The 25,749-nt window shown below is 47.9% G+C and overlaps 1 protein-coding gene across 11 annotated transcripts in view; it reads left to right on the forward strand.

The window, feature by feature from the left end:
• Positions 1-5,810: 5,810 nt before the first annotated feature.
• The window catches only part of LOC117996942 (transcription factor BCFI-like), a 206,472-nt gene continuing 186,533 nt past the window's right edge, over positions 5,811-25,749 (forward strand). For 3 of the 11 annotated variants that reach the window (XM_069498117.1, XM_069498126.1, XM_069498127.1), the window contains exons 1-2: positions 17,568-17,800; positions 18,056-18,347. In XM_069498117.1, the coding sequence (XP_069354218.1) occupies positions 17,707-17,800; positions 18,056-18,347 (386 nt within the window). In that variant the 5' untranslated portion in view covers positions 17,568-17,706. Of the gene's footprint in view, positions 5,917-6,438; positions 6,604-15,376; positions 17,801-18,055; positions 18,348-25,749 lie in introns of those variants that run through there. The other 8 variants (XM_069498119.1, XM_069498125.1, XM_069498120.1 and 5 more) reach the window with 6 other exon arrangements.

Consider the following 25,749-nt stretch of genomic DNA (forward strand, 5'->3'; position numbering starts at 1 on the left):
TTGTCAGAATCGTTTTCGATGTGTGACGACGTCTTACACGCTGGGTGAAAAATGCCTGTTTGTGCCGTTAGTGAGTGCAAGAACAAATCAAACACATCAAATTTACAAAAAGATGGAATTTCATTTCATAAGTAAGTATTTTTGGTGTAATAAACGCTTTCTATAAATTAAATTACATAAATTATTATAATAAAATAACAATCGAGAACTTTACCGATTCAGTAATTGAGTACGTAATAATTCGGTAGAAACGAGTCACACTTCTCACGAGACTATATTTTGTTTTTTCTAAACAATTGCAACCCTCGTTATATACAAATTAGGTTAAAATTTGAATACGCGTGAACAGCATGAAATTACGTAGTAGTAAAAATAACACTAGTCTCGTGGGAAGTGCGGTATACTAAAGACGGAGAGCCAGCGCCCAAAAAACTGTTTGAATTTACTAAGGCTAATTTTTTGCGCATACTGACCAGCTCTGTCCCCATATTCTGCTGACTAACCATTACAACTTTTATTTATATGCAATATACAAGTTATATAACAATTTTCAGCCTTAGTAAATTCATTTTATTACCTCGCAGGTACGACACCTTTGATAGCGCACCTGAGTCACTGTTCTCAGGTTCACTTGACTGACCGCAGTATGTTTGTGTACGCAACCATTCTAATGAACTATAAAAAAATTAGCCTTAGTAAATTCAAACAGTATTTTGGGCCCTGGCTCTCCGTCTATAGTATACCGCACTCCCCACGAGACTATAGTGTTATTTTTACAAAATTTTTCAGTATTAGATTCAATTGCATAGGACATAAGGTTCGATTTTTAAGAATCATGTGATAGTGATTGCGGTTCGATTATCGATATCGATGAAAACATTTTCTTTATTATTAACGACTAAATTACCGTCTTCAAGTCAAGTAAAGAATAGTTATTATTAATTACCACAATTTTTTCGCTACCTATACTTGTAATAAAACTGGTCGATTTCTGTGATTTCACGTACTTAATACATTTAAAAAAATATTAAAGCAACGCAATTTTAGTGATAGGCGAGAAACGGGGTAGGGTGTCTCTGAACTGGGTAATTTGTAGCTAAAAGGTGTACCTTTCTCAAGGATGAGGATTAGGTAATAATTTATCATAATCGTTTTATTTTTACAGATTTCGATATTTTTACAGAGAGAATCGCCAAGAATATATATAACATTAACCTAATGGTAAATAACTGACGTGTTAAAAATATAAGAGGCCACCGTGTGTGTTTACTAATTTATTTTCATAGTATCATAATATCTGTCTTATGGAATTTTGCTGTGGGGTAAAAGCGGCAGGTATTGAGAAAATTTTTGCATTGCTAATTTGTAAGGGCAATACGTGTAATATTTAATAACTTACATTTAATTTTTTTGGACAAAGAGTACACCATATTGGAATTACCATGTAAACCCAATGTGCAATAAATAAATGATTGATTGGAAAGAAAAAAACATTTTATTGATTGATATACCTACTAATTATGTTTGGTAGGCTTTTGCGCGGTCAGGTTTATTTTGTATTATATAATAATATAAGTCATTAATAAGCACATTTTCACTATCGAAATTTTAAATGAAAATTTCGTTATATAAAAAATACAAAAGATTAAAAATGATATAAAATAAGTAAAAAAGTATGTGCATATTTTTTAAATAAATATTTTTCTTATTTTTACGTTGCATTATTAGTTTTTGGGATAATTACCTATTAAGTGAGGTGAATGTATGCAAGAATACGCTACGCTGACCAAACACTGGTTTTAAGTAATTAAATACGAGTAATAAATTCTTACTTCTACTTTTGTTTCTGAAAAACTATCGATATATTTTAAAATATCGATACGGTAGCATCGCAAATCAATTTGACTGTCTTACACTCGTAATGTCTTTGTATGTTGATGTATATAACTTATTAGTGTGCGTAAAATGTAGTAGTGTTGAAGATTTAGATATGTGTGTGTTAATAATGACACAAAACTTTGTTGAGTGAGTGTGTCAAGTTGTCTATGTAGTGTTTCCTCGTCCCGCACCAAAAGTGACAGAAATTTTTATTCGTAATATTAGGCGCGTTACAAGTCCATAGGTTAGATCGTCCAAGGTGTAGTAGTAAATAAATTTAAAACACGCGGCTCGGCTGGTTAGAAACTTGATATCGGTGCCATCTGTCGGCATACTCAGACATTACTTCGCTAACAAAGTCTTCAACCACAGAAAAGGGTAGTAACAACCATACGACACCGTTTGAAGCTAGATGTCGTTATAAGAAAATAATCATTAATGAAAGTAATGCTAATAATAAATGATAGATAGATATTCTTTGAAATGGAGATAACTTTGATAGGTATAGCATTTTGCTGAGCACTAAACCTCAATATCATTTTTAAAGACCTATCCATAGATACCTCACACGTTTGGGCTTGATGAAAACAACATTTGAGTTTCAGTCTGTTCTAAGTAGGTAAGGTGTGTAAGTAGGTAAGGTGTGTAAGTAGGTAAGGTGTGTAAGTAGGTAAGGTGTGTAAGTAGGTAAGGTAGGGGAACCCCCAAAATTTCTTGTTTTTTTCTATTTTTGTGTGAAAATCTTAATGCGGTTCACAGAATACATCTACTTACCAAGTTTCAACAGTAGGTATAGTTCTTATAGTATATAGGTATCTACCTATAGACCACAACTTTTTTTTGTGTGATGTAGCCACAAATTCACGGTTTTCAGATTTTTCCCCAAATGTCTGCTATAAGACCTGCATGATTCTACGTCAATGGGAAGTACCTTGTAGATTTCTTGACAGACCGACAGACAGACAAACAGACAACAAAGTGATCCTATTCCTATATATATTATATTATAATACGGTACATAATAATATACCGAGTATTGCCATGATAGAAAGAAAGAAAGGTAGAAAGGTAGAAAAGACATTATTTACAAAACTGTGCCACACATCACATGCTCGCGTTCTTCCACGTGAACATCCCAACGCGCTTCAAGCAAAACTGTGCCACACATCACATGCTGGCGCCTCTTCCACGTGAACATCCCAACGCGCTTCAAGCAAAACTGTGCCACACATCACATGCTGGCGCGTCTTCCACGTGAACATCCCAACGCGCTTCAAGCAAAACTGTGCCACACATCACATGCTGGCGCGTCTTCCACGTGAACATCCCAACGCGCTTCAAGCAAAACTGTGCCACACATCACATGCTGGCGCGTCTTCCACGTGAACATCCCAACGCGCTTCAAGCAAAACTGTGCCACACATCACATGCTGGCGCCTCTTCCACGTGAACATCCCAACGCGCTTCAAGCAAAACTGTGCCACACATCACATGCTGGCGCCTCTTCCACGTGAACATCCCAACGCGCTTCAAGCAAAACTGTGCCACACATCACATGCTGGCGCCTCTTCCACGTGAACATCCCAACGCGCTTCAAGCAAAACTGTGCCACACATCACATGCTGGCGCCTCTTCCACGTGAACATCCCAACGCGCTTCAAGCAAAACTGTGCCACACATCACATGCTGGCGCGTCTTCCACGTGAACATCCCAACGCGCTTCAAGCAAAACTGTGCCACACATCACATGCTCGCGTTCTTCCACGTGAACATCCCAACGCGCTTCAAGCAAAACTGTGCCACACATCACATGCTGGCGCGTCTTCCACGTGAACATCCCAACGCGCTTCAAGCAAAACTGTGCCACACATCACATGCTGGCGCGTCTTCCACGTGAACATCCCAACGCGCTTCAAGCAAAACTGTGCCACACATCACATGCTGGCGCGTCTTCCACGTGAACATCCCAACGCGCTTCAAGCAAAACTGTGCCACACATCACATGCTGGCGCCTCTTCCACGTGAACATCCCAACGCGCTTCAAGCAAAACTGTGCCACACATCACATGCTGGCGCCTCTTCCACGTGAACATCCCAACGCGCTTCAAGCAAAACTGTGCCACACATCACATGCTGGCGCCTCTTCCACGTGAACATCCCAACGCGCTTCAAGCAAAACTGTGCCACACATCACATGCTGGCGCCTCTTCCACGTGAACATCCCAACGCGCTTCAAGCAAAACTGTGCCACACATCACATGCTGGCGCGTCTTCCACGTGAACATCCCAACGCGCTTCAAGCAAAACTGTGCCACACATCACATGCTGGCGCCTCTTCCACGTGAACATCCCAACGCGCTTCAAGCAAAACTGTGCCACACATCACATGCTGGCGCGTCTTCCACGTGAACATCCCAACGCGCTTCAAGCAAAACTGTGCCACACATCACATGCTGGCGCCTCTTCCACGTGAACATCCCAACGCGCTTCAAGCAAAACTGTGCCACACATCACATGCTGGCGCGTCTTCCACGTGAACATCCCAACGCGCTTCAAGCAAAACTGTGCCACACATCACATGCTGGCGCCTCTTCCACGTGAACATCCCAACGCGCTTCAAGCAAAACTGTGCCACACATCACATGCTGGCGCGTCTTCCACGTGAACATCCCAACGCGCTTCAAGCAAAACTGTGCCACACATCACATGCTGGCGCGTCTTCCACGTGAACATCCCAACGCGCTTCAAGCAAAACTGTGCCACACATCACATGCTGGCGCGTCTTCCACGTGAACATCCCAACGCGCTTCAAGCAAAACTGTGCCACACATCACATGCTGGCGCGTCTTCCACGTGAACATCCCAACGCGCTTCAAGCAAAACTGTGCCACACATCACATGCTGGCGCGTCTTCCACGTGAACATCCCAACGCGCTTCAAGCAAAACTGTGCCACACATCACATGCTGGCGCCTCTTCCACGTGAACATCCCAACGCGCTTCAAGCAAAACTGTGCCACACATCACATGCTGGCGCCTCTTCCACGTGAACATCCCAACGCGCTTCAAGCAAAACTGTGCCACACATCACATGCTGGCGCCTCTTCCACGTGAACATCCCAACGCGCTTCAAGCAAAACTGTGCCACACATCACATGCTGGCGCCTCTTCCACGTGAACATCCCAACGCGCTTCAAGCAAAACTGTGCCACACATCACATGCTGGCGCGTCTTCCACGTGAACATCCCAACGCGCTTCAAGCAAAACTGTGCCACACATCACATGCTGGCGCGTCTTCCACGTGAACATCCCAACGCGCTTCAAGCAAAACTGTGCCACACATCACATGCTGGCGCGTCTTCCACGTGAACATCCCAACGCGCTTCAAGCAAAACTGTGCCACACATCACATGCTGGCGCGTCTTCCACGTGAACATCCCAACGCGCTTCAAGCAAAAGAAGCGCCGGAACAAACTGTCATGTGTGGCACAACCCGAAAATGGATCCCAGCTCAGCATTATGCTGCATGCCTTGTTGCGCAAGAACATACAGCGCTGACTTTCAGCTGGGACCCTGAACCGGGTGACGCCACGGAATCATAAACTAACAATAATAATTGTACAATAGGTACAAATCTTTCTATGTTAATTTAAAACTATATTGCTAACTAGTTTAGTTTTTCAGATAGCACAACCCAACCTTACAAAACTTTGTAACTACGGGATGGGATAGCGCGGAAATGTTCGACTACATGTGCCCTACACCCGGCGAGCCCTCTCACCCTCCGCGCCGCGCGGGGCTGAGTGTGGCCACGCGAACCTGGCGCAGAATCCTGGCTCCGAAGGGCGGCGCCGGGGCGGGCTCGGGCGGGCTCGGGCGGGCGGCGGCGCGCGGAGCACGGGCGCGACGCGCGCGCCGGACTCGCGCGCCGGCCTCCGCAGCGCGCGCTCGCGACCGCGCACCGGCATGCGACACGCGCCCCGCGCCCCGCGCACGCAGCTCCCCCCATGGCGGACCCCAAGCACGAGTACCACTTCGGTGAGTCCCGACTCCCGCCATCGGAACCGATACTGGCTGACTGACTGTTCCACTAGCAAATTGCATTTTCCTTCCAAATTATCCATTTTCCTGCGCCATCTATGAATAAGAATAATAGATATAAAATATAGCGGACGTACTTATGTGCTAACTAACAATATGTGCGACGAGCCGGCAGCCAGCAGGCGGCAGGCGGCAGGCGGCAGGCGGCAGGCAGCAGGCGGCAGCGTCGTCGCTCGCGCAGGTCGGTACGAGCAACTATTTCATTTTCAATTTTTCTCCAAAATGGAAACGATCACGTACACGCGTACGATTCTCGGAAGCGCTCTCCGTCCCGGCGTCTTCGAGCTAGGTGAGCCTCGCGGCGCTTCGCCCCCGCGGCGCTTCGCCCCCGCGGCGCTTCGCCCCCGCGGCGCGGCACCCGGGGGCGGCAGGCGGCGCGGCGGCTGCGCTTTATCATCCGGCGATTAGATAAAGCGGAATCGCTGGTGCGCGGTGCGGCGCCGAGCAGTGCGGCGAGCGGCGGCGCGCGCGCAGCCCGCTGTCGGCGCGCAGCTCCACAGCTGCACAGCTGCACAGCTCCACAGCTGCACAGCTGTCGCAGGAGCTGCTTCACTTGCGAATATATTGTTCCGCCGAAGTCTCTCCGAAATGTGTGACACGAGGGAACATGTTCGGAACGAATGGGTGAGTAGATAGGACCATCTGCTGCTCTACAACCGGTGTCCAACCGAACTACGCGCGGGTCCACGTCCCGGGTCCGCCAGCGCGCCGCGCGACACGGGCGACGCAGCGGCGACGCAGCGGCGACGCAGCGGCGACGCCACGCGCCGCCACATGCCCCCTCTGCATAGGTAATGTATTTGTAATTTAGCAGGAGTTTAGTCAGGCTCGGTAAGCAGGTAGTAGGTACTTCGTAATTGAAAATGTAAAATAAGATAGATCAATGCTTGGTGTAGACTGTAGTGAAGACCTCCCAGGCATGCAGGCTCCCTCACGATGTTCCTTCCCCGTTAGAGCAAGTGATACCTAACTACTTACTTCACTATTAACTCACATAGGTACTTACTTCGCCGAAAAGTTAACAAGTGCGTGCCTGACATCGACCCTAGGGTCCGGGGCCCAGAGTCCACGTGGTCCAGACGTCCGAGTAGAGTGCCGAAGGTAGGGGCTAGGGCTCATGCGGGTACCTAGTGCCTCCGGCTCAGTACCTAATGTTTTCTACAGAGTTGTTGAATTCTTGCTAAGTAATGAAAAACCTGCCAAGTGCGAGTCAAGCTCGCGCACCGAAGGTTCCGTACTGCAGTCGTATTTTTTCGACATTTTCCACGTTAATTCAAAAACTAATATGCATAAAAATAAATAAAAACTCTGTTTTAAAACCCTTCTTTCATATGACACCCCACTTGGTACCTATTAGCAAAGCTATTAGTTTGAAAGTTGAAAATACTAATTAGGTATTTGTTCTTACAACACATTTTTTTGTGATGTAACCACAAATTCCCGATTTTCTGATATATCCCCCACGTGTGCTAGGTAGAATAGGTAGAATAGGTAGAATAGGTAGAATAGGTAGAATAGGTAGGTACCTAGGTACGTACCTACCTGCCTAATATTTTACGCTTACTGATGGTCAACAAAATTGTTAATTTGTAAGATAATAGCTATTAGTGGTAACAATTAATACGTACCTACCTACTTAAAACTAAAGCTACGAGGGTTCCAAACGCGCCCAGCCTAGGTATAAGACATACCCTACCATCTATATATATAAAAAATTCAAAGTCCTGACTGACTGACTGACTGACTGACATATATATCAACGCACAGCCTAAACCGCTGGTCCTAAAGACATGAAATTTGGAGGGTCTATTCTTTGCAAAGAGTAGGTATCCACTAAGAAAGGATTTTTCGAAATTCCACCCCTAAGTGGGTTAAATGGGGAATGGAAGTTTGTATGAAAGTTGGTCATTTTTCAAGTTATTTGCATGAAAATTCGTATTTGGGTTTCCGGTCACAAATGAAGAAATACGTGTTTCAGGATTTTTGGAAAATTTGCCCATAAGGGTTAAAAGCAAAAGTCAGAAAAGCAGGTTAAATTTAACTAATTTTATAAGTTATTAAAATGTTCCCTCATATAAAGCTTGCACGTGGATATAGATCGCAACGCGTAGAGGCTTATTGAGAGATTTAATCTTTATATTAACCTAACTGCAATATTAACTTGATTAGGGCACAATTGCTATTGTAACCACTTAATCAAAATATCGACCTAAACACAAAAGTATTTAATAGTCGTTGAGTCTCGAGTCGGAACGAGACTGGCTTAAAAACCTTCAAACACTGGTATTTATACAAATCGATTCAAGATGGCTTCCCCGCCACAGATCGCGTGACATCGGATGAGTCAAATATTGTCTAATTCATTAAACTAACTTCAATAAGCTAACAGTCGGCCTTTCCTGATCGTCTTCACGTCTCGTGAAATAACCGACTACCCGTTGCGTGACCCCTTCATGTTCACAACAACTAAACTGTTTGTTGCGTGACCCCGTAATGTTCACAACAACTAAAACAGAAGGTATTCGCCCATTAGCAATTAAAACATGTAAACATTCCTTGAACTGCCCACTGTCAGTCTTAATCACACAACAATCAATTTAAACATTTGCCTCTCATTCGATGTACACAAAATCTGCATCATCTACTGTACAAAATTACTTGATTCTAAAGCGATTCTACCACTGGTTCGGATTGCCACGACCTAGCGAGAAGAACCAGCAAGAAACTCGGTGGCGTCTAACTGTTCAAATTTAACAAAAATTTTGCGGGTACTTTATAAAAAAATATCTGCGGGTATATTTTTAATTTTACTTTAAATTACTCGCGTTTTCAAAAATACAACTGTTTAGATGGCAAAGCAAAATTAAGGCAACGTAAGTTAGATCCCGCTTCTGAACTAAAAGCAAAAGTCAGAAAAGCAGGTTAAATTTAACTAATTTTATAAGTTATTAAAATGTTCCCTCATATAAAGCTTGCACGTGGATATAGATCGCAACGCGTAGAGGCTTATTGAGAGATTTAATCTTTATATTAACCTAACTGCAATATTAACTTGATTAGGGCACAATTGCTATTGTAACCACTTAATCAAAATATCGACCTAAACACAAAAGTATTTAATAGTCGTTGAGTCTCGAGTCGGAACGAGACTGGCTTAAAAACCTTCAAACACTGGTATTTATACAAATCGATTCAAGATGGCTTCCCCGCCACAGATCGCGTGACATCGGATGAGTCAAATATTGTCTAATTCATTAAACTAACTTCAATAAGCTAACAGGGTGGTAAAATAGGGGATGAAAGATTGTATGGGACAGTTTTGATTATTGATATTATTGACTTGTTTGTAAAGTAGGTAGGTTTTTTCTTGAGGTTAGGTGTCAGCTAACAAACGACTATGAGAAAAGCCTCCCCCTAAAGGGATGAAATGGGGGTTGGAAGGTTATATGTGTTATTCGGTGCTGGTGCTATAATGTTTGTTTCTGAAGGCCACGCGGGCGAAGCCACGAGCAGTAGCTAGTATTTCATGATTCTAGGGCAACGAGTAGGTATAGGTACCCAATAGGTTTCCTAAAAGGGTTCCGTAGTAAACAATGAACCCTTATAGTTTCGCCATGTCCGTCCGTCTGTCTGTCTGTGCGTCCGTCCGTCCTCGGTTAATCTCAGAGACTATTAGTGCTAGAAATCTAAAATTTTGATAAATATTTTTTTAGGGTAGCCCCCCTACATGTAAAGTGGGGATGAATTTTTTTTTCTCGTCTATCCCATAGTGTGGGGTATCGTTGAATAGGTCTTTTAAAAATACTGTGGGTCATCATTTTTCGATTTCTAGATTCGTTTGTAAAATATGATGTTTTAAAGTGCTAATTTTTATTAGAGTCAAGTGTCCCCCCCTCTATCAGCCAAATGGTAGTATATATGGGAACGTGAAAAAATTCACAGCAGTAGTATAATATATCTATAATCAATTTTACAGAAAAACTATCAGGTCTATGTAAAGTTCACAGGTTAAGGAGTTATTGGTATCTGTTTTTCGAGGATTGTGACTACGGAACCCTACACTTGGCCGGTTTTTCCTTTCGAGGTAGGTACGGAACCCTAATATTTTTTTTTTTTATAAAAAATATTATTAGCCATGTTAAATGACTAATATTCCCCTTTCCCCTCCAACTAAGCGTAAAGCTTGTGCTAGGAGTAGGTACGACAATAGTGCAACGGGCGGGGTTTGAACCGTCGACCTTTCGGTTTTCAGTCCACTCCTTTACCTGTTGAGCTATTGAGGCTCTAAAAATAAATAATGATAGTGTGTAGGAAGCTAGGGTAGGTACCTACCTAGGTAGATAGGAACGATATTAATATGATTGTTCATTAAATCGATCGACGTTCCATCATCATGTGCCAGTACGTAGTGTGGATGTGTGGATGTGTGGATGTGTGGATGTGTGGATGTGTGGATGTGTGGATGTGTGGTGGCGGAGAACATGTACCTAGCATGTAGCGAGTGGAGCCGTGCGTCGACCTGATTCACATTCGCTGGTGCCGCGGGCGAGCGCGGGGGTGCGGCGCGGGGCGGCGGCGCGGGGAGGGGGGCGAGCGATAAGCGCGCGCGCACTCCCCCGCGCCGCCCGCGCCGCACCCCCGCGCTCGCCCGCGCGCCGAGCACCGAACAATAAATTGTAACGACTCTAGTGTAGCGTGAAAATGAGTTTTCTCCGCCCGACTACCGCTACACTACCACACTACACACTATACACTATACACTACACACTACACACGTTACACTACCACACTACACACCGCACAAGTCACACTACACACTACACACCGACCGCCAACGTGATATTTTCAAAAGTTAAGATACCTAATGGTGCCCGCCTAAGTTATCAAGATTCAGGAAGTGATCATAGTGAACTAATGTTGTAGGTACCAAACAACGACTTTATGCATAGATTCCAAGTCCCAACTCCTCAACCCTGATGATGTAGGGTACAGCACTCCTAAACTATAATGATTCAGGAACTGCGGATGATGCAATATTATTTTTGGTGCCAAGCATAGACTACACCATTGAACTTCGGATCTCAACTCTTCAGTCCTGATGCTGCAAGGTGCAAGGATCTCCTAAGCCGTGTGGATTTGAAAAGTTTTGGTGGTGAATTGATATTTTAGGTACCTATTTACCAAACAATTTGACTACTTACACTAAAAATCTTAAAATAAATAAATAAATAAAACGACTTCCAAAACCACTACAAAGTAAAAAATAACTTTTGTTTCTACACGTGTATGTTCCTAGTACCTACCTAGGTATGTATGAAGTCGGACGAGCATGATAAAAGAAACTAGAAATCAAAGCCTGAAGCTCGCCCGACTTCAACATACTACCAACATACCTACCTAGATACACGTCTACAAACAAAAGTTATTTTTTACTTTGTAGTGGTATTGAAAGTCGTTTTTTTTTAATAATTGTCTGGCATTAAATCTCCGAAAAATACATAAATAGGCGTATTTATGGCCTATTCGGTATAGTATTAGGTACCTACTATTATATTATTCTGTGGTCATTTATTTCATTTATTATTATTCATGCATTCCAATATTGATAAATTATTAAACAATTATATTTATTACAATATTGAATAGTGGTATTAGGTATAAGAAAAGTTTTCACAAACGAAGTCAGCGTTTACATCCCTGTTCCGTTTTGGGGCACGTTGTACTTCACAGGCGACAGGATGGGGCAAATAGTAACGTCAAAGGGACAAATACGTAGTTAGGGTAGTCGATTCAATTCTATATTGTTGATTGTGCGTGTCTCATGCCTGTGCTAATTGGCTTTAGTCGCTTTTGTATTTAACATTGTCAAAACAAAGTGTGATAACCTTCGAACCTATTTGTCTACTTTTAAGTAAGTACCCATTTACGTTTTGATCGAACACAGTCTCCGACTACAATATGGTAACGGTAAGATAGCTACATCATTGGTGGTGTTTGGAGCGCTCGGTCCCCGCTCCCCAGGCAGCAGGACGGTCGGGAACATGACGAGGCATCGCTAATGTCGTTATCTGCGAGTTCCGTCGCCGTCGTTAAGGAGGAGCGCGATAAGGCGGCGCGCGACGGCGGGTCACAGATTACGCGCTTACGTAAACTTCACACAACATCGATTCGGCTTCATAATGTTCATTTCAACACAGACATATCACATAGTAGATACTGAAAATGTCCGCGCTAGTAATGACTTGCCTACGTATGAATAGGTAGGAAGGAATTAGCCATGTAAGTTAGGCTGATTGTAGCGTTACGTTTACGCGGAGTCGATAGCGATAAGGCTGGCCTCACTTTACAGTTACGATGAATGGCGCCACTTCTGCGGCCGACTGCACCGCGGCTGCAGCAGTGCATGTAGGTAATAGTTAGGTAGGTACATAGGTGCGTGCCTTCTCGCTTTTGGAAAGGGCCAGCAATTGATAAAAATAATTACCTAATAGGTACCTACCTTCGTAGATTCTATAGATCGGCTAGGTAAGCAGGTAGGACATAGATACTGCATCATAATTAAGCTACATATAGGTATATTGTAGTAGGTACCACACGTGACCCTACAGTACACACTACAGTACACACTACAGTAACAAATAAGTATAGGTACCTACCTACTTCATTATTGTTAATAGATAATTATTATGACTTACTTATAACGTTTGGAATCGTTCAATATTGGTAACTGCGAGCGGTGTCGGCGCGGGTCATGTGTGCGGCGCGCGGTGGGGGGGGGGGGGGCAGGCGAGCTGATAAGGCTCGACCTCCGGCCTGCGCTTCAAAATATTAATATCTTATTTATTTAAAACTGTCACCGTCCCCCCCCCCCCCCCCCCTCCTCGCCCCTCCGCCCTCCCTTCCCACCCCTCCTCGACAACAAACCTCTTTCATTCGACGGTCGCCGACAAACTACAGAGGTACTAACTACCTAGGTACCTATGCAGAACCTACAAACTATATTTAGGTACATCAAGTAGGTAGTACTTGGGTACCTACTAAATACTAAAATACTGATAAAATGATAAGTAGGTACCTAGATATTATTTAACCATAATCGAGCTGCCCTCTGCACACGCATCACACACTCACACACACTCAGTCACACTGTCTAGTTCCCACCCACCAGCCAGCTGCCAGCGTCTACAACAATATAACAATCCAAAACCAACAGACAAATCCAAATGATCACGAGTTAGTTACAGTTGGGCGTCGGCGTCGAGTTACTCGTGTAATTAACTGTGTCTGTTTATATAGGTACCTAATTACTGAACATATTAAGTGCACCGTTACTTTGTTTGTCCATGTACCTACTCTGCTAATGACGAGTGATCAGTGATTACTGTAATATGTAAACTGGTCAACTTAGCTGTACCTACCTACCTACCTACCTACCTACCTGCCTACCTACCCAGCTAATGTATTTTATTCGGATTATTGAAATACTTAACATAAAACAAATTAGCAACCAATCATTGATGATGCCTAGGTACTTATTTGATATATCGCAAGTACAATAGTTAGGTTATAATAACCTGCATAATCTGTGTTTAGTTTATGACAGAAAAGATGTTCAATTCCAAAGTACCTACTTAACAAACAGTGAACGGATTGAACGGAAGATTAATGAATTTATTGTTATTAGTCAAAAAACTATTATTTCTCTAACAATAGGTTAGGTAGTACATAATACTATCAGGTATCTACCGACCTATGTAGAGTAGGGCCTGCGGGGCGGATGTCAAAGGGCAACTCAGTAGGTACATCCTGTCGCAGCGCTGCAGCCGAGTATATATGTTGCAGCGGTGAGTAATAACCCAAATATTGAGCGGAAGGTGAGTTGCCCTCTGCGCCATTGTGCTGAGCTCATGTAATTCCGGGAGCATTAGTCACCCTCGCCAGTCTCACCAAGTCACCAAGTCACCACTCACCAGCAACATGTAGAGACTTTAGAAAAAACTTCAAAACTTTGTTTGGTCTGACAATATTGTTAAGTTATCTAAAATTATATAATTGCTTTTAGAAATGCGATATTTTTATATCCATACCAAAATTTGCATTAAAATATTGGTGTTACCTACCAACCGATAAAAATAAAAATTTGAAAGTAAGATTGTTAGAGATGTTGCCAACTAAGTAAATACCTACCTACATTCATACCTTTAGCTTAGGTAATCTCACTGCAAAGCACTGGACACAACAACGGCTGACTACTGCAGTAGACAAGTTAGTGGTCTGCAGGAAACTACCATCACACTTGGATCTTGATGTCCTTTAATAATATAACAAGAAACGTAGAAATGAGATAGAGTTGTTCGCCCTGAATGTCCCATGACGTCACAACAACGACGGCGTGTGTGCGATACCGTCAACAAACAGCAACGGATGGACGAGAGCGCTCGCCGGAACCGACATGCGGGCCGGCGCGGCGCCACCATGCATGCTACCAGTAAGTAGCTGCCATGCACGACCTCTGATCGGCCTCGGTACTTCTCTCTGACGTGGCATCCTTGGAAATGGTGTTGAAAATCTTTAGCAGTCACAAGTATTGATGATACTTGAAGTCGATTTCCTTGGATCCATATTTTGTATAGACTGCATTGTTTACTATCAAAGCAACGTGTAATCAATGTCGGATACGAACTCGATTAGAAATTAAATTGAAGAAGTAAACTCCCGTGGTCGTTGGGTGTAGGTACTTGCATCCTTACTAGCTAGATCTCCTAATCCTAAATCAATAGGTACCTAAGCAATATATATCGACGGGCACACTAAGAACTCAGGAAGGTATTCGCGAGTAGACAAGTAGGTAAGTAGGTCCGGGGCACGAGGTACCACCTTCTTCGAACTCATTAACACATTAGTTCGCTGCAAGGATAATAATTCCTGTTCCACTAGGTATCTTCGCCGGCTTAACAATAGGATATCCATACTAATATTATTATAAATGTGAAAGAGTGTCTGTCTGTCTATCTGTCTGCTAACTTTTCACGGTACAACAGTTTGACCGATTTGATGAAATTAAGTACAAAGTTAGCGTACATCCCGGGGAGGGACATAGGCGGCTACTTTTCATCCCGGAAAATTGAAGAGTTCCCACGGGATTAAAAAAAACCTGAATACACGTGGACGAAGTCGCGGGCATCTAGTACGCTAATAGGTACACAACAGGCTAAACGTGTAAGCATTCATGTTACTTTGTCCGCTGAATGTGTAGTGCCAGTAGTGTTCCACTCGTGGAGCATCGGCCTTCAACTGGCAGATAGCTGCTGCGATAGATTGCGTCAGTCGTGTGGCACAATCACAACAGCTGATCGAGTAGGTAATTAGCTAAGGTTTGTGTACAGACGTGACGCGCTAGAGTGTGCGCTGTGCCAAGTTCATTGTGGCAGGCGGCAGGCGATATCTGCGCGCGCGCCGCCTATCTTATCGGCAAGGACGAGCGCAATCTCGCAGGCTCACCTCCCGCGCTGCCGTCTGCTGCGACACTCCGCGCACTCACCTGCAGCTCGTTGTCTACTGCCTCACGTCAATCCCACTCTGCCTCCCAGGTCTGCAGCTTACTAAGTAAGAGGCAAGTTGGTGCCGCATTGTTACGGAGCAACATGTGCACAACTCTCGGCACACTGAGCGGCAGAGAGTTTATCCTATTGTGTCCGGATATTATGTCAGACGTCGCATGTGATGTTTGACAGGGGGCTGCTGGTGTAAATCATGAGCCGCTAATCCCTGCTCACAACAGAGCAGCGTGTTTGTTGTGGCAGCGCCGCGGGGCGCCGCGCTCGCAAGCTAGTTTTTTCTCCTCGCGATACTCGGAAGCGAGAAAAACTGCCCCCGCACAGATTTACAGCGCCCTTGCCGCTAATGCGATAAAATTGATAGGTTCCCGGGAGACGGCACTAGGCGCTGATGATTTGTGGCGCGCGAGTCGCCTGCGAGCTGCGACGGACATGTTTATAGCGCGCCAGTCGCTTCGCGGAACCATTGGCGGACTTCTCATGGGTGATGACAGATATTATTGTTATTGCCTGTAGATTTATCGCTTTTTTTTCAATTTTTGTCATAGTGTCTGTCGGCGGATCCAGTTACTTTCAAAACATATTTCATTGCGATTAGCGGTTAATTTACTGTCTACGTTTTTTTACAATATTAATTTCCTACCTAATAAGGTGAAAACATTTGGTCACTCGAGACGGAGATCCTGCGATTGCAATGTTTAGGTTTATACCTACTCGGAGCTCGATGATTAGGTATCTACCTATTCGGTGGTAGATGTCACCCTCAGAACTAGGTGTCTATATTCAGGTGTGTTTTACCTGAATTAAGTTCAGTATGGAGTAGGTATCGCTATTTTAGAGAACTGGGATTTGTTGGTATGCCCTCAGCCATGTAGGCAGGAACGAATTGATGTCACCAATCATGTTTGGTTACCTAGATACGGGCTTACCTATAGGACGGTATTCCTCGAGGATTCAGTTCCTTGACAGCAGGTGAGTGTAACGTGTTGGCGGCAGTGCGTGGTAGCGTGCTGCGGTGTGACGTAAGTACCTAGGTCGCGCGATAGTGCTATCAGCCGAGCTGTCGCGCCTCGCGCTGCAGCGATCAGCTGAGCGACTATGTGCGAGCTGCCCTACTGCCACTTACTACCATCTACGTAGGTACTACTTAGGAAGGTATAGTTAAAATGGAGATTTTCAAGTCACAACACTCAAAATAAATATAATTATAATAATCTAATTTATTTTAGGGCATAGATAATAGAGTAATAAATAGATATATGGCTTAGTTTTAGATTTATTAACTTCTACAAATAATGAAATACGAAGTAGGCGTACCTAATTAGGTAATATGTTTGTGTGCCTAGGTAGGTAGGTAGGTAGGTAGGTAGGTAACTACCTATCATAAAGAGCAATTGATCAATTTTGTGAATGCACGTTTTTGTTCTCATAGGTGACGGATTACTGCGAAATAAGCTTGTTTTTCGTTTTATTTACTGCTAGGTATTATTTGCCCCATCCTTTGTACAAGTTACCCCAATGGCGGGGCAAATTATGATAACAGATCCGTTTTGGTGTACCTACCTACTTACCGACACTTCTGTTTTGTTAGGTAATTGTAAATAGGCAACCAATCACTCTATAAAAATAAATGGGTAGTAGGTACCTTCAGTAGGTACAGTTTTCATATAAGTTCATCAATCTTAAACTACAGATAGGTAGGTACTTACCTACTTAGATCAATATACCTAGGTAAGGTAGTGATTTGTCTTCCCTAATCAGATAGGAAGCTACTTATACGTAGATACCTAGCTACCTACCTGAGTTTGACAGTTTTTCCTAATATTATCATACCTACTTATTCCTAATTTCCAAAACTATTTGAGACAGGTAGATATTATATTATTTAACTTTTGAAGGCGTTAGGTAAATTGGTAGGTAGATATATTTTGGTTTATAATAAAATAGATATACATTGATCGAGGAGCAAGGGGACAGTCTCTGGCACCCTCGTCCCTGCGGCAGGGCTGGATGGAGGGTGCGCGGACATGTGTGCGTGCGGGGGCGGCGCCGGGGGTGCGGCGCGGCGGAGGGGGGCGGGCGGCGTGCGCGCGCGCAGCTCACCGCGCGCAGTACGCACGCGAGCGCCGCGTGGAGAGCACGCGCGGTCCGACAGTAAGTGACAGTGAGCATGTTGCACGACGCGTGGCCGCACTGGCACCACCGCCCGGAGACCTTCGAGCTGGACGCGTTCATCGCAGAAGTCAACAACAATAGCACCAAAGGTAAGCGAGTGACGTCACACGCTGCGCTAAGGCTCTCGTTCATTCATGATGCGGTTTGTTTACTACGAGTAGATAGGGAGGTAGCTATGTGCTTCTTTTTATCTCATTATTTGTAATCGTGTGTAAAGACGTATCGGTATGGCAGATATTAGAGAGCGTATTCGCTGTCGGTAGTGTGGTGGCAGTTGGAAGCGTGGGTGACATCAATGAGCATGTCAGTGGAGGCGGCGCCTGACTGCGTGTGTGTGTGTGCAGAGGGCGCGGCGGAGAGCGGCGCGGACAGCCCGCCGGCGTACGGCTACGCCCCCGGCGCGGCGCCGCGCTACCAGGAGCTGCGGCCGGCGCACGCGCGCGACGTGGCGGCCTACGCGCCGCTGGACGAGGCGCTGTTCAAGCCCTCCTCCACGGACGGCTTCCTGCGCCGCAGCCCCGAGCTGAGCCCGTCGCCGGAGCGCCGCGACGACTACCGCGCGCTGCACTACGACGCGTACGCGCCGCCGCCCTACGCGCAGGACCACCACCACCACCACCACCTCGCGCACGACGGGTGAGTTACTTACTTCTTGCAGTCAGTCGCAGACGCGAAAATAATTATCTTTCTTATTTACTTAGCACCTACCTACCTATAATAATCTATTTATTCATATACCTACCACTTAAAACAAAAATTCATGCATAAAGAACTACTCGTCGCTACTCGAGAGATTTCCTCTAGCAGTCCTAAATAGTACCTATCTACCTATTTAACGATACTTCAGAACACATCAAACGGCTGGTGACGAGTGATTGTGATTTAAATTCAAATCAATGAATGAACTCCTCAGAGGAATTCCGTACAGTAGGTAGGTATCTGCCTCTTGTTGGTATGCTCTTCTCCAAACCATTTCCTACTGAACATTACAAACTAAGTACCTAGATAGAAGACCTACTTAACTTATTAAACTGAAAAAAAAGTTAGGTAGGCACCCTACTTTGTATTGTTACTTAGGACTGTTTGCCCCAAAAACTCGAAAAAATGAAAACTTTCCCCAAACGGGGCTAATTGTACCTACCTATCTCATAATTTAATTGTTTTGGAAAGAGTCTCTTAGTTATTTAAATCCCAATAGTGTTTATGTACCGTACCTACCTACTTATTTATCAAGCGTAGGATCCTAGAAAATATCTTATCCTAATTAAACCAAATTAAAATTAAGTAGGTAGACATCGATGCTTAGGTATCAGACAATTAATTTAATTGAGCGGCCTTCTCGTGATAGATTGCCTAGGTAGGTACCTACTTAACTACTAGCTACTAGCTAGAGCTAGACCTACACAAAACTGGTTGAATGTTTTATGTAACACCTAAGTAGTAGGTAGGTGCCTATTACTTATAACTTAGGTGTTATTATACTATTATTATATCGCACAACTGTGAAGGCACCACCGCACCAACAATAATATCAACAATTTAAAGGAGGTAGGTGCCTACTGCCTACTGCCTACTGCCTTGGTACTAGGCACAGGACGAAGTAAACAATTTACAAATTCCCATCATTTTCCATACATAATAAATTCAATGTCATTTTGTAAAGTATTGTGGCGAAGAACAAAGCTTTGATCATTAGTGATTTTCCTTCGAACTTCCTTGTGTGGTGGCCGGTAGGTACTCGCAAGGACATATGCTTTGAAGTATGTGAGTGAATATTATAACAAATAGGTATATGTACTAATATATACCTACTTACAATAAAGTTATAATTACCCTTGTAAATACGGCGAGTCAGAACAACGGAGGTTTGTTTGTGGCCATTAGCTAATAGTAACATTTCGGTAAACAATGCTCCTCAATCCTCATGTCTGATTCCTATAAGTGAGTAAGATTTCTAAATTAAAACTACCTGACTATTTCTAAACACTTGTAAAAAGTTTACATGAATAAAAAAAACATTATATTCTATTCTATTCTATTGATTTTGCTTATCAAATTTTCGACTACCTCAGAATACCTATTGGTAGCTTCGGTTCGTAATTAGGTATTTTATTACTCATATATTATTGGTAGGAAATAAAACCTAGAATTCTTAACGAAGATCATTAGCAGTACCTAAGTACCTATAGAAGTACTAAGTATTTGGACTTCTGCTCCTACTTCTGATGATCTCGATTGAACGACTTCATCTAAACAATTTGACTTACATCGTGATGATTGCCATTTGCCAGACCTACCACTTCCACTGTGTGAACTGTGGCTGATAGCTGCGGCTGCGGCTGCGGCTGCGGCTGCAGCTGCGGCTGCGGCTGCGGCAGATACAATTGCTTGCAGCTTTCTATATGCCGCAAAGTTTGAAGTCGTAGATAGAGTAATAAAGGTAGATGCAGGAACGTTTGCTTTCTCATTCGCACTAAAAAGAGATCACAGATAAAGTTACTGATGTGATAAACAGAGACGCAGCTAACCTATTTTTTGTCCCTTATCATGTAACTGGTTTTTTTCAAGAATACATACAAGAAGTTGCAAAACAAACTTTGATAATTCGTGGCTTAATTGTATTTCTCATGAGTTATTTACTTGTTTTAACGTAAAAAACGTTTAATACAAATAATATTGTTGATCGGTTAATACAAATATTGACTACTAAACAATGGTATTGATTGTCGTGTTCGTGACGTCATGCTATCGCTGTCTCATACGCGGTTACACATCTACCTATTATGTATTATTGTTTCTACGTTTGAAGTCTACAATCCACAATCCGATACTGCACCGCCCCGGGACGGATTCACTAATATTTGACGTACCTATAGATAGCTACATGGCGAAGACATACGCTAACAACGCATTTTTCAAAATTCAACCGAAAGGGGTAAAAGGGGGGCTTGAAAGTAGTCCATGCGGCCAAAGTCACCTATAGGTATATTAATGTGTTAAATATGAAAAATAACCTGCTTTTTCAACAATTTGAATTTTAAAACTTATTCAAAAGCACTGGTATGCCAGACAAATGGACACGTACGTAATAAAATAACGTATACGTACCTACGTAGTAGTCTATATTAAACACGTAAGGGTAGGATTTTTGTTGAGCTTCCCTGCAATAGGTACTTATCAGAAGATGTAGGCAGAAGGAAGGCATAGGTTATAGGTACCTGTTACACAACTCAGAGGAGGTGTCGACTGTCGACTGTCGAGTGGGGCACACATTGTGTCTGGGGCGCGGCGCGAGACGCTGGCAGTGGCACGAGCGGAGCCTCTCGCGAGCCGAGATGCGAACCGGCGCGGGACATCAGCTGTTCGAGCTTCGACCACCCCTTGTTGTCGACTGTCGAGTGCCCCACACATTGTGTCTGGGGCGCGGCGCGAGACGCTGGCAGTGGCACGAGCGGAGCCTCTCGCGAGCCGAGATGCGAACCGGCGCGGGACATCAGCTGTTCGAGCTTCGACCACCCCTTGTTGTCGACTGTCGAGTGCCCCACACATTGTGTCTGGGGCGCGGCGCGAGACGCTGGCAGTGGCACGAGCGGAGCCTCTCGCGAGCCGAGATGCGAACCGGCGCGGGACATCAGCTGTTCGAGCTTCGACCACCCCTTGTTGTCGACTGTCGAGTGCCCCACACATTGTGTCTGGGGCGCGGCGCGAGACGCTGGCAGTGGCACGAGCGGAGCCTCTCGCGAGCCGAGATGCGAACCGGCGCGGGACATCAGCTGTTCGAGCTTCGACCACCCCTTGTTGTCGACTGTCGAGTGCCCCACACATTGTGTCTGGGGCGCGGCGCGAGACGCTGGCAGTGGCACGAGCGGAGCCTCTCGCGAGCCGAGATGCGAACCGGCGCGGGACATCAGCTGTTCGAGCTTCGACCACCCCTTGTTGTCGACTGTCGAGTGCCCCACACATTGTGTCTGGGGCGCGGCGCGAGACGCTGGCAGTGGCACGAGCGGAGCCTCTCGCGAGCCGAGATGCGAACCGGCGCGGGACATCAGCTGTTCGAGCTTCGACCACCCCTTGTTGTCGACTGTCGAGTGCCCCACACATTGTGTCTGGGGCGCGGCGCGAGACGCTGGCAGTGGCACGAGCGGAGCCTCTCGCGAGCCGAGATGCGAACCGGCGCGGGACATCAGCTGTTCGAGCTTCGACCACCCCTTGTTGTCGACTGTCGAGTGCCCCACACATTGTGTCTGGGGCGCGGCGCGAGACGCTGGCAGTGGCACGAGCGGAGCCTCTCGCGAGCCGAGATGCGAACCGGCGCGGGACATCAGCTGTTCGAGCTTCGACCACCCCTTGTTGTCGACTGTCGAGTGCCCCACACATTGTGTCTGGGGCGCGGCGCGAGACGCTGGCAGTGGCACGAGCGGAGCCTCTCGCGAGCCGAGATGCGAACCGGCGCGGGACATCAGCTGTTCGAGCTTCGACCACCCCTTGTTGTCGACTGTCGAGTGCCCCACACATTGTGTCTGGGGCGCGGCGCGAGACGCTGGCAGTGGCACGAGCGGAGCCTCTCGCGAGCCGAGATGCGAACCGGCGCGGGACATCAGCTGTTCGAGCTTCGACCACCCCTTGTTGTCGACTGTCGAGTGCCCCACACATTGTGTCTGGGGCGCGGCGCGAGACGCTGGCAGTGGCACGAGCGGAGCCTCTCGCGAGCCGAGATGCGAACCGGCGCGGGACATCAGCTGTTCGAGCTTCGACCACCCCTTGTTGTCGACTGTCGAGTGCCCCACACATTGTGTCTGGGGCGCGGCGCGAGACGCTGGCAGTGGCACGAGCGGAGCCTCTCGCGAGCCGAGATGCGAACCGGCGCGGGACATCAGCTGTTCGAGCTTCGACCACCCCTTGTTGTCGACTGTCGAGTGCCCCACACATTGTGTCTGGGGCGCGGCGCGAGACGCTGGCAGTGGCACGAGCGGAGCCTCTCGCGAGCCGAGATGCGAACCGGCGCGGGACATCAGCTGTTCGAGCTTCGACCACCCCTTGTTGTCGACTGTCGAGTGCCCCACACATTGTGTCTGGGGCGCGGCGCGAGACGCTGGCAGTGGCACGAGCGGAGCCTCTCGCGAGCCGCGATGCGAACCGGCGCGGGACATCAGCTGTTCGAGCTTCGACCACCCCTTGTTGTCGACTGTCGAGTGCCCCACACATTGTGTCTGGGGCGCGGCGCGAGACGCTGGCAGTGGCACGAGCGGAGCCTCTCGCGAGCCGAGATGCGAACCGGCGCGGGACATCAGCTGTTCGAGCTTCGACCACCCCTTGTTGTCGACTGTCGAGTGCCCCACACATTGTGTCTGGGGCGCGGCGCGAGACGCTGGCAGTGGCACGAGCGGAGCCTCTCGCGAGCCGAGATGCGAACCGGCGCGGGACATCAGCTGTTCGAGCTTCGACCACCCCTTGTTGTCGACTGTCGAGTGCCCCACACATTGTGTCTGGGGCGCGGCGCGAGACGCTGGCAGTGGCACGAGCGGAGCCTCTCGCGAGCCGAGATGCGAACCGGCGCGGGACATCAGCTGTTCGAGCTTCGACCACCCCTTGTTGTCGACTGTCGAGTGCCCCACACATTGTGTCTGGGGCGCGGCGCGAGACGCTGGCAGTGGCACGAGCGGAGCCTCTCGCGAGCCGAGATGCGAACCGGCGCGGGACATCAGCTGTTCGAGCTTCGACCACCCCTTGTTGTCGACTGTCGAGTGCCCCACACATTGTGTCTGGGGCGCGGCGCGAGACGCTGGCAGTGGCACGAGCGGAGCCTCTCGCGAGCCGCGAGATGCGAACCGGCGCGGGACATCAGCTGTTCGAGCTTCGACCACCCCTTGTTGTCGACTGTCGAGTGCCCCACACATTGTGTCTGGGGCGCGGCGCGAGACGCTGGCAGTGGCACGAGCGGAGCCTCTCGCGAGCCGAGATGCGAACCGGCGCGGGACATCAGCTGTTCGAGCTTCGACCACCCCTTGTTGTCGACTGTCGAGTGCCCCACACATTGTGTCTGGGGCGCGGCGCGAGACGCTGGCAGTGGCACGAGCGGAGCCTCTCGCGAGCCGAGATGCGAACCGGCGCGGGACATCAGCTGTTCGAGCTTCGACCACCCCTTGTTGTCGACTGTCGAGTGCCCCACACATTGTGTCTGGGGCGCGGCGCGAGACGCTGGCAGTGGCACGAGCGGAGCCTCTCGCGAGCCGAGATGCGAACCGGCGCGGGACATCAGCTGTTCGAGCTTCGACCACCCCTTGTTGTCGACTGTCGAGTGCCCCACACATTGTGTCTGGGGCGCGGCGCGAGACGCTGGCAGTGGCACGAGCGGAGCCTCTCGCGAGCCGAGATGCGAACCGGCGCGGGACATCAGCTGTTCGAGCTTCGACCACCCCTTGTTGTCGACTGTCGAGTGCCCCACACATTGTGTCTGGGGCGCGGCGCGAGACGCTGGCAGTGGCACGAGCGGAGCCTCTCGCGAGCCGAGATGCGAACCGGCGCGGGACATCAGCTGTTCGAGCTTCGACCACCCCTTGTTGTCGACTGTCGAGTGCCCCACACATTGTGTCTGGGGCGCGGCGCGAGACGCTGGCAGTGGCACGAGCGGAGCCTCTCGCGAGCCGAGATGCGAACCGGCGCGGGACATCAGCTGTTCGAGCTTCGACCACCCCTTGTTGTCGACTGTCGAGTGCCCCACACATTGTGTCTGGGGCGCGGCGCGAGACGCTGGCAGTGGCACGAGCGGAGCCTCTCGCGAGCCGAGATGCGAACCGGCGCGGGACATCAGCTGTTCGAGCTTCGACCACCCCTTGTTGTCGACTGTCGAGTGCCCCACACATTGTGTCTGGGGCGCGGCGCGAGACGCTGGCAGTGGCACGAGCGGAGCCTCTCGCGAGCCGAGATGCGAACCGGCGCGGGACATCAGCTGTTCGAGCTTCGACCACCCCTTGTTGTCGACTGTCGAGTGCCCCACACATTGTGTCTGGGGCGCGGCGCGAGACGCTGGCAGTGGCACGAGCGGAGCCTCTCGCGAGCCGAGATGCGAACCGGCGCGGGACATCAGCTGTTCGAGCTTCGACCACCCCTTGTTGTCGACTGTCGAGTGCCCCACACATTGTGTCTGGGGCGCGGCGCGAGACGCTGGCAGTGGCACGAGCGGAGCCTCTCGCGAGCCGAGATGCGAACCGGCGCGGGACATCAGCTGTTCGAGCTTCGACCACCCCTTGTTGTCGACTGTCGAGTGCCCCACACATTGTGTCTGGGGCGCGGCGCGAGACGCTGGCAGTGGCACGAGCGGAGCCTCTCGCGAGCCGAGATGCGAACCGGCGCGGGACATCAGCTGTTCGAGCTTCGACCACCCCTTGTTGTCGACTGTCGAGTGCCCCACACATTGTGTCTGGGGCGCGGCGCGAGACGCTGGCAGTGGCACGAGCGGAGCCTCTCGCGAGCCGAGATGCGAACCGGCGCGGGACATCAGCTGTTCGAGCTTCGACCACCCCTTGTTGTCGACTGTCGAGTGCCCCACACATTGTGTCTGGGGCGCGGCGCGAGACGCTGGCAGTGGCACGAGCGGAGCCTCTCGCGAGCCGAGATGCGAACCGGCGCGGGACATCAGCTGTTCGAGCTTCGACCACCCCTTGTTGTCGACTGTCGAGTGCCCCACACATTGTGTCTGGGGCGCGGCGCGAGACGCTGGCAGTGGCACGAGCGGAGCCTCTCGCGAGCCGAGATGCGAACCGGCGCGGGACATCAGCTGTTCGAGCTTCGACCACCCCTTGTTGTCGACTGTCGAGTGCCCCACACATTGTGTCTGGGGCGCGGCGCGAGACGCTGGCAGTGGCACGAGCGGAGCCTCTCGCGAGCCGAGATGCGAACCGGCGCGGGACATCAGCTGTTCGAGCTTCGACCACCCCTTGTTGTCGACTGTCGAGTGCCCCACACATTGTGTCTGGGGCGCGGCGCGAGACGCTGGCAGTGGCACGAGCGGAGCCTCTCGCGAGCCGAGATGCGAACC

The sequence above is a fragment of the Maniola hyperantus genome, chromosome 4 (genome assembly GCF_902806685.2).
Source record: "Maniola hyperantus chromosome 4, iAphHyp1.2, whole genome shotgun sequence".
In the NCBI taxonomy this organism is placed as follows: domain Eukaryota; kingdom Metazoa; phylum Arthropoda; class Insecta; order Lepidoptera; family Nymphalidae; genus Maniola; species Maniola hyperantus.